A 9,959-nucleotide genomic window follows, 5' to 3' on the forward strand; every position below is an offset into this window, starting at 1 on the left:
AACATGAGTCTATGGTAGATTTGCAGTATATCTTGGAGGGTTTTGGGGGATTTGGGAACTATGGGTATTTAGAGCTCCTAACACAGCACTGACTGAAGTCTTGCTATTGATTCAGGAGTCGTTTTTGGTAATAACTCTGTGAAGAGCAGAGTTGTTTCCACCACAGCTCTGGCAGTGAGCTGGTAGATTCTGGCAGCTCCCCGGCCTACTGAGCCGACTGTGAAAAACACCAAAAAATTGCAAATTGAAAGGGATTGTTCCAGTAGAGCAAAATGCAGAAATATCCCTCCAGTGTTCTGTGTCCCTGTATGAGGTTGTTTTAATTTCTTTTTAATGTTTAACTAAATCTAATCTGTACTTGAATTTTAATTGTGCTGCTGTGGATGAGTTACAGTTGCAAAATGAAAAATATCCACGTTTGTCTGTGTGTCTGTTTGAGTCTGACTTCTGGCACATTATAGTCCCTCGCTGCCTCGTGTGCAATTAATGATCTTGCTTACAACATTAGCACCACAATCATGAAAAATCGCACTGAAACACCGAGTCCCCCAACATATTGAGTTCAATTCATCAAGGTCTTTGTGCTCATTGGTGATGTCAAACTTGGCCTCAGTGTTATTGAGTGCCTTCGTAATCAAGCACCTAGCATAAGCTCTCAGGAGGGAAAATCTTCATGAAAAGATGATTCATCTCAAGGTTTGAATCATCTTGTTTTGGGATTTTATAGCATATAAGACAGTCAAAGAAAGTCAAAAATCTATGTGTTTGTTAATTCATTATTTTGTCTGTATGGGAATAGTGTCTGTGACTGGAATTTTTAACTTTATGTCTGACACAAGTGTGCCTCTTTCAAAGAATGACTGTTTTTCAGACAAGAATATGAAGGAGAAGAAAGCCTCTTTTGAGACTCGCTGTCTTTTTTTCATCAGCAGAAAGACACATCCAGATCAACCGTGGGTCAAACAGCCACAGCACTGAGCTGGGAATTCAACACTTTGGGGTTCTTAGACATTTGACATTGTGTTATCTCTAGGTCTCATGTGATGGCCTTATCAAGGAGCAATTCTTTACGACGGCATTCAGTATAAACTCAGGATTACGAACATTGTTTGGCATGCTGTCTATCTCTTCACACCTTTACAGAAGGGATTGCACATCTCCAAAAGCCAAACATAGATTGCTTTTTAAATTCATATCAAGGAGGAGGAGGTGTAATGTTGAATGCTTAAGTGGGATGCAGGATAGAGTTAGATTTTGACAGACCAAGAGCAGGGTGTTCAAGTGGCATGAAGACAGGCACCATCAATCAGCAGACATCTCTACTTGGCATTGTACATCACTGCAGTGCTGAAGGGCATCATCTGTCCCCGGCTCTTAATTTCAGACAAAGTATGTAGCGTTATCACTTTTTACAGATGGGCAACACAACCGTCATATACCACTTGTTTTGTTTTATTTGCATCATCAACAACCATACACATTCGTTGGTCTCCCAGCACTGTAGCACGTAAACACAGGACATGAACACCAGTTTCCTCATCCGTTGTCATCAGCAGACAAGCCTGTGGATGTTTATCCTACACCAGAAAGAATATCCAATAGCACAGTAAATCAAAAAAAAAAAACATAAAAAATAAAAATCTGCCTCAAGTAAAACAAAATGTCAAATTCATTTACAAACCAACATCAGTGCAATTCTGTAGCATATACAGTATGCTTCTGCAAATACTGATACTGTATGATCACATTGGGAGGGAGTGCTCAGCAGTTCAGAGTGCACAGGGTTTTTAACAAAGAGAAGTAAAAGTCCATAAGATAAACAGCTTCGAACACTGAATCGATCGTTAATCTTTTTGCTGTAAACAAAACGAAGGCGCCAAGACAATTAGTAGTACACAGATCAGATGAAATGGAACCGGTCTGACCATGCTGTAAGTCAGTACTGCAGTGCAGACAGATTTAGATAGATAACCAAAGAAATCCTTCACTCTATCATGTAGCGGTGAATGGTAATCATTTCAAGTCCTAATTTCCTCTGTAAACATAATGACATTGATCTAAATAAAACTTCGCTGAAGTGACTAAGACGAGTGTAGGTGGAGAGCAACATGCTACAGAGAGATACTGTAAGGGTTGTGTGGCTCATTATATCTAGTGCTCCGTAATCTAAGACCCCTCAAGCCCTCTCTACGTGCCCCAATACTAGATTCAGAGAATTATAAAAGCTGCAGATTCGGTTGAAACCTCTCAAATACAAATGGATATTACATACTACAACAGGACAAACAGTGCTCTTGCTCGTGATTTGAAATTTTCTGTTATTTTTCAGTATCATACAGCCTTTTTCACTTATGATGTTGCTGGTCCAGACTGAGTCATGGCATGAAATGATCTCCGTATGATGTGAAGTATTGCTGCTATATATGTGCATTCTATGCAAGCATAGAAATAATAAACATACTGTAGCATATTCATTATATAAGATATCTCTATGGCCAGCATTGGCCCCGATTGTGGCATCATATACATTTCAGAATTTACATATCTCCATATATACATGCACATCTAGTGCGAGATGTTTTTTTTTTATCTTTTAGTTCATCCATGAATTTGGACAACAGCATCTTGAAACATATATCTGGTCCTACTCAAGTGGACCATTTACTAAAATCAAAAACACATAAGGCCCTTTTACAGGTCTGAGATCAGATTATTTTTTTTTTTGCACAATAGTGACAAAAATAAATAATAACCGAAAGTGACACTATGCACAAAGTGATAAATTTCTATTTTCTGTAAGTGCACTGAAAACCAGTCAAATGTTTATGCAGGTGTTGTCAAGCATAGAAGATAAGTTCAGGAATCTGGCCGCCCTGTACGCCAGTGCCGTTAGTGCTGTCTGAGGAGCACTGGAACTGAAATGTCACTTTCCCACACTGTACCTCCGTCATTCCTTCCTGCCCAAAGTAGCTCAACTCGTTCCCATCGAGAACCACGCTGGCAGTGTAGAATGTGTCAGGCTCGATCTGGACTGGATACTCAAACCACACTGGGAAGGTGTTGCTGGAGCCGTCGGAGAAGTATTTGCTGAGGTTTTGTCCTAGCAGTACTCCCTGACGTTTCAACTCAATCTTGGCGCTGTACTCTGCTGAGCCACAGCTAGATCCATAAAGTCCAAACCCAGCGATGAAAACCCTTTTATCCACTGCAAACTGTATACTGTCACAGCGGCCCCGATAGCGCCACTGATTGCTTCGGTAGGCACAGGACTGGAACCTGTGGCAGCGCTGGGGTGTCAGGCCCTTCCTCGGCTGGCTGACAAACTGCAAGTCAGGCTTCTTGGCTGCTGTGTACCACAAGAAGATGTCATTGGTCTCATTTAGCGTCAACACGCCCGACTGGGCTGCACCATTGGCAAAATCATCCAGAGCCATTGTAGGGATGCGTATCAGGTACATGGCCTTGCCCAAAACTTTCCGCTTGTTGTCAGTAGAAGAGGTGAGCTCTTGTCTCTGGCACTCAGCCTCAGCCCAGTTCAGTGCAGCTTCAAATACCACTATCTCTTTAGCGTTGAGTGTTTCTCGCTGTAGGATACTCTCCAGGGTCTGGGCATCAATGTCGCAGAAGCCCTCCGAGCGTAACGCCAGCTCGGCCTGGGCATCAATCACCTCCCAGCAGCGCTGTGTCAGCTCTGGCTCCTCAAACAGGCAGCTCTGGGAAAGCAGCACGCAGGCGTTCTTGGCGCTCAGACTGGTCTCCAGAAAGTTGACGCAGGCACGTGCCAGGTGAGGGACAATGTACTTCTTGGCAGCGTAGAGAGTGGCCAACACTGTGTCAGCACTCAGGTCAATTTCATCACAGTAAATGTACCTGTTGACGTAAAAAATGGGACTTTCACAACTTCATAGACAACAGATCAGACAGCACGGAAATGGCATGCAAGCTGTCATAGTAGAAACAGCTTGGTTGGGATGATGACTATGTTTTGGAAATAGACCAAAATGCATAATAAATACTATATTAATTACAGTATTTGAAAGTTAGAGTTAATCCTTGAAATTCACATTATGCTTGTAAGCCATAGCCTGACTGAATCTGTACGAAAAAATGTTGTACAACAATGGAATGAGATTCTAAACAGGGTGAAATCATTGTGCTAACTAATCAAACTAGCTATTAAAATAGTATTCCTCCTACATCTTTTTTACCACCTACTGTAGCTTGCCTGCAAGGGCAGAGAAAACAACACTCAGAAATAAAAGTGATAAAAGAATTGTAAGGAGTCAGGAGAAAACAACATCAAGGGATTCAGCTCGGAAAGTGGGAAGCATAAGGAAATGCATTAAAGTAGAATAGACAGATATAGATTTTATCTGTAAAACTCAGGAAGAAGAAACACTTCGTCTCTTTTGTCTATGGAAGGAAGTGCTCAACAGTTTTGTTCAAGATGTGCCAGAGCTAGATGTAGACTACTATTATCAAATATTTTTTTCCACTCAGATCAAATTGAAATAACAGTTATGTAATGGAGATGGTAGTCAAAGAGAGTGCAGTGTGATGAAGAATTTAGACATAGGAGAAGTCTTACTTCAGCATTGCCAGAAATGCTGCTGGTTCCACATCTGGTATATGGATTTCATCCTTGTTCTCAGCAAGTTCACCATAAAACATGGCATGGAACACTGAGCTGCCCACAGCCAACACATACTAATGAAAAAAGAAGAGAAAACAAAGTGAGAGAAGCAGAAATGAAAACATAGTTCATCTAGAATTTCACTGGAATTCACATGACACGTATTAACATCCAGGAAAAAGGAGAACGGATATTTGAAGTGGGAATTGTAGTAAATCCAATTAGTTCACATGTGGCTTTTTCACTTTACATAAAACACAAATCTCTCAGTGAATATTGAACAATGTCTCAGTGCTGGAGAGACTGTACCTGTTGAGTTTCTCAGCTGTGCTTAGCGAGTTTCTATTTCCCCTGAGGACAGGGAGGCAGATTTCTAATGAAGTAGACTGCCTCTGACACAACTGAGCAGAGTGCAACAAAAGTTCAATTTACTGAAATTAATGGCTTTTCTGTATTTTTGATGAAATCAGGTGCAACACAGTTCTACTAACAGTATCAATAATGCGCATTGTATACAAGACTATGAACTCTTATTATTCTGAAGTACATTTATGTTTCAGGTTTTGTGTATGTGTCTCTGTGTGATATGTGTGTGCTGCACAAGTATGTGTAGGTGGGTGTGTGGGTGGTATAAATTTTCTCTAAAAAAGAACACAGGGTTTCTCTGAAGTAAATTGCAGGGAAGCCAATTGAAAATAAAGCCTGCAAATTTTTGTTTTTGGAAACAATACTGTTGTTGTTGTCGATGTTGTTGCACACTGAAATTCATGTTTCTTTGTTCATTAGATGAGATCAGCTCAAAGACTGATGCTCTTTTATGTGGGTTTAGAAACCAGTACACAAATACATATTAGAATGAGATTAGTTCCACCTCATGACCCATTATATTTTACAGATATCTACATAAAGCACTGGTTTTATCTACAGCCCCCCTATCTTGGAGGGGTATAACTATAAACGTAAATGAGATCATAATGCATATGCATTTCCTGCCAACTGGACACAATAAAGATCTCCGCGCTGAACGTCATTATAACCCATTGGCATAATGTCCCAGCATAAAGTGCAGTCAAGTCATCCTCAGTGTCCTTCCGTAACTGCTTTCTCTAAATGCAAATCGTGCACTGCAGCCACCGATCATACATAATATATCTGGGTCCCATATAAAGAACAAGAAAGATGACCCATGCTGAGCTGATCTGAGCTTGTAGATGGGCAATGGACAGCTGCAGCCAAATTTATGGCTGCAAAATCACTTATCCGATTTATGTGAATGTCACAATCATATTCAAATAGAGAACAAGTTAAAGCACTTTTAGATGAAGGATATGAGCTAGGCAGATGTAAGCCTTAATCACATCTTGAGAAAACAATGAGGTCAGAGGACGGACTAAACAAAGCAGTCAGGATGTCGACCTGCAGGTCACAACACGCATAAACCACATGAATTTAAACCCAATTATAATAATCACTGGTAATATTCTAGATTTATTGTGCCTTCATTATAAAATCCAAACGCTAATCACATTAATGAGTACAAAAGTTATTTTTCTAGGAAGTGAGATACGCAGTTGAATGCACCTTAATCTGCATTATCATTGAAACTGTGTGCTGCTGGACGTGTTTGATTAAAAGTTGGGTAATTGCAAAGCAGTTTCTGAAAAGCTGAGCTAAAGCAGAGACAAAGGCGATCCATTCTGTGTGAGACGACTGCTGAGGAGGATATCCCATCCTCCTTCACTCACTCCGTTGCCTCCATCCTTCAGCCTCATTTACATAAATAATTGAGGACTGTCTCGAAAAGACACATGGTGCGGAAGTGAGAGTGGAGCACAAAGGACTAGAGTTCCATTACCGCTGGCAATGAGGAAGATTATTTTTTATGCTTGTGTGATATGAACAACAATGGGCAACACTGGCTGATTGCTTGTTTGTTAATTTCCTTCCCTGATTTTAGTGGCTGATGAAATTCTTACCCTGTGTCCTGGCAGTCGCTGAGTCCTTCCAGGCTGACCCACCACAAAGTGAACATCTGCCATCAGCTCATTGTTGAACATTACTGAGTTTCTAAATAGGGGGAAAGAAATAGCAAGAAAATTAGATTTTAAAGGGGGAGGAACAATGTAAAAACATGATTTCATTGTTTTTTTAATTGGATATTAAAACTCAGTCTTTAGCAAAAAAAAAAATTAAGTGACATTTATACTTGTCTTTTTTGCTACTCTATGAACAAGAGTTTTGCTGTTGTTTAGTGCCCCAGGTGCTTCAGGCAGGACTAGAAACATTTTATTGATTTTAAAGTATCACATAGCACACTAAAACACAAAAACTACTTCAAAACTCTATCGTTTTTCACCCTTACTTTACTTTTATTATTCCTTCGTTCGACATAAAATCAGGGAAACAAGACAATGAAGTCGATGGAAAATCCCCACTGTGAAAGAATGGGACCAACAATAAAGCTGCGTTCATATATTATTGAATACTGGAACATGTCACAGGGGTGGGTAAACAGCCCCATGATGTTCTGGAGAGACAACAAAGCCAGGTCAGAAAGCACACACTTTGCTCAGGACAGCTGGGGTCTTTTACTGATAGGCCAAGGTAAATATTTTGCTTTTAGTACGAGCAGCCTCTGCCTGTTGTGCATATCAAACACACCCGGTGCCTGTCCACCCTCTGTTATGTCAGAGCGGCAAAGTCTGCAGGAGCAGGAGAGGCTGTAAACAGAGGGTCCCCCAGCAGACTGAGGGCAGGGCAGAGATAGCGCATCCACCCATACTGAAACTAACACACACACACACACACACACACACACACACCTACACACCTACACACACACACACACACACACACACACACACACACACACACACACACACACACACCTACACACACCTACACACACAGCACATCTCAATACGCAAGAGTAATTACCTTACAGAAGGGTTTCGTGATACATTTCTGATTTTAATAGAGATTGTGTTCAGAACACTGGCAATTAAAATGGAGCTGAACTCTGCTGAACTTTCTGAGAAATTTCCAGATTAAATTTTCAAATTCGTCTCCCCTGAATGTAACGTTGATGAAAACTGTTGAGATTATAAGTGGTGATTTCCAGTGCAGCCAGAGGCTTACCTTTCTCTTATAGTGGAGTAGAGTCCCTGCCAGTTACAGTTCTGTATGGTGTTGTTGTTGTTGAGGTTCTGCTGCTGGTACTGTTGCACTGTGGTGGTGGATGCCGGCTTTTTGGTGGGAAAAATGTCTGCTGCCATCTTCTTCTTCTTCTTGCTCCTCAGAGTGATTATCTCATAACAGACTGGGGGCAGCTTGGAGCTGCCACTGGCATTCCCCTTCTTGGAGCTTTTACTTGACTTGCTTTTCACTGACTCAGGAAGCATTAAGAAGAAAGTCAGACATTTCATGTTCCTTCCCTTGGCATCGACCATGAGTGTGTTCAACTGCTGAGCAGTGGGAGTGTATGCAGAGAAGACATTCGCCAAGAGCAGGCAGGTGCGAAGAGGACTGAGGGGGGAAGAGAGACTTGAGCTGTGCTGAGCAGTGCAGTAGTCACAGATCCTGTATGAGGTTTGTTCGACCTTTAGGGAACTACCAGGATAACTCTTCTTTTGCCGTATTTGTCACTCCTCTGAAGTGAAAGGTTCAGACTGGTGATCTGGAGGCACTTTTCCTGTGTGAAGTTTGATCTGCTGATGGAGAGGCTCTTGGGGTTCCCATCCCTGCTCATCCAGGGTGATGAGATCAGCTCTTCAAATCACTTCTTTTTTCCTCCTCTGTTTCCTTGCCTCTCTCACTCACTGCTTCGCTGAGGGTTGGCCTGACAGCTCCAGATTTAGTATAACTGCAGTGGTCCTTAGGCAGCGGTGTTTACTCAGTTCCTTTCATTTCGCACTCTTACTCCCGCTGCGCCTGTCTCCCCCTCTCTGCCTCTCTTCATCTGTGGGTCTACCTTTTTCTCTCCAGCGCCGGTTCTTTTTTTCCCTTCCTCTCCTCCATGGAGCAGAGTCATCTGCAGGATGCTGTAGCTGTGGATGCTGCGCCGCTCCGCTCAGCCTCTCGTTCTGCTGACTACAGAGGTTGAATGGGAGAGCGCAGAGGAGATCGAGAGCCCCCCTCCTTCCCGCCCCCTCTCAGTACAGCACATAGCTCTCTCCAGGGCTCAGCCAATGGCAGCACACACCATCCACGATTGGCTGATGCAGCCTAGTGCAGCACATACTTGAATATGCAATAGTCAACGTCTCCATTAAAGTGACAGCCATGCCCCATAAGAATGATATACTCATCCACAGCTCTACTTCCTGTGGTTCCTTTACCTGAAGCCACAGCATTCAATTTGCACTCCAGTGAAAGCAGACTCCATGTTATAATTCAAAAGGGCAATGTAAATTTACATGCTCTTTTTAAGGGCAGAATTTGCTTAATTCATACCTCCTGTCACAGCCGTACTTCTTTTAATGAGCTTTTCATACTTTCATACAAACAACTGAATTTGCTCTTCATTATTTACTCGACTGCTTTGATTGGATTGTGCCAGTTTTATTCTAAACAATATTTTTAGAAACAAATTCATTTCACAAACATTAGTCAGGTACACACAAATAAACATCCTACACAAGGTATTAATAGAAACAGAATTTAAACATGTGACATATTGTGTGCTGTTATGAACACACATTCCTACATCTTCAAATATTAGATTAGAATAATGTTCTGGTGTTGCTTTTTTTTTTAATGCAGTATAATTCCATGGATGCTTTCTCACAGTCTTTCTTTTGTGCTTGCTCTTAAGCTTTCTTGTCAAGTCATCTCTTCAGTAGAGCACATGGGGCTATGAATGTAATGCACTCTGTACACAATGTATAATGCATATGGTTCCTTTGCTCTGCTTGTTTAGTTGGGCTTGTGCACAGTGGGTTTTCTATTTAAAGTGCTGGGATGATTTAGGTATTTGGTGGTGGTGGTTTAAACTGTTATGAAATGATAGCATCTTTGATGTAGTAGCTTGCTGTTTTATTTCTTTCTTTAATAGCACTAGTATGCCACTTGCATTGATAATAGAGTTACTTTAAGTATCAGTTTTACTGCTATGAGATGCACTTGAATTCTAATATATTGCATGTTTTTGCAAAAGCAAATCTAAAACCGGCCAAAGGAGGAGAATAAGGTGAATAAATTTAAAGGAGGACATCTTCCTTTGAGCCACTGTAACAATATTGATTTTTCTATAAACCCTAATTAACTGTCTTCGTGTTTGCTGCACTGAAGAGCATTAGCCCACTAAGCCCTCTTATACAGTGTACGC

At 41.4% G+C, this 9,959-nt stretch overlaps 1 protein-coding gene across 1 annotated transcript; it reads right to left on the minus strand.

Annotated features, from left to right (window-relative positions):
* Nucleotides 1–1,436: 1,436 nt before the first annotated feature.
* btbd3b (BTB (POZ) domain containing 3b) lies at nucleotides 1,437–8,747 on the minus strand. Its single transcript, XM_022191296.2, has 4 exons — nucleotides 7,772–8,747; nucleotides 6,610–6,700; nucleotides 4,589–4,707; nucleotides 1,437–3,870 (listed from the first exon to the last, which is right to left on the minus strand). The coding sequence occupies exons 1-4, from the start codon at nucleotides 8,080–8,082 to the stop codon at nucleotides 2,838–2,840; spliced, it is 1,554 nt and encodes a 517-aa protein (XP_022046988.1). The 5' UTR covers nucleotides 8,083–8,747; the 3' UTR covers nucleotides 1,437–2,837.
* Between the last annotated feature and the right edge of the window lie 1,212 nt (nucleotides 8,748–9,959).

Source organism: Acanthochromis polyacanthus, chromosome 15 (assembly GCF_021347895.1).
Source record: "Acanthochromis polyacanthus isolate Apoly-LR-REF ecotype Palm Island chromosome 15, KAUST_Apoly_ChrSc, whole genome shotgun sequence".
Lineage (NCBI taxonomy): Eukaryota > Metazoa > Chordata > Actinopteri > Pomacentridae > Acanthochromis > Acanthochromis polyacanthus.

What these genes read in the sequence shown, in the direction of transcription:
- btbd3b (XM_022191296.2), bottom strand. Translation starts at nt 8,082, where the DNA reads ATGGTCGATGCCAAGGGAAGGAACATGAAATGTCTGACTTTCTTCTTA. An exon ending in TACTCCACTATAAGAGAAAG is followed by an intron (nt 6,701 to 7,771) that starts GTAAGCCTCTGG and finishes CCCCCTATTTAG; the next exon opens with AAACTCAGTAATGTTCAACA. An exon ending in GCATTTCTGGCAATGCTGAA is followed by an intron (nt 3,871 to 4,588) that starts GTAAGACTTCTC and finishes TTACGTCAACAG; the next exon opens with GTACATTTACTGTGATGAAA.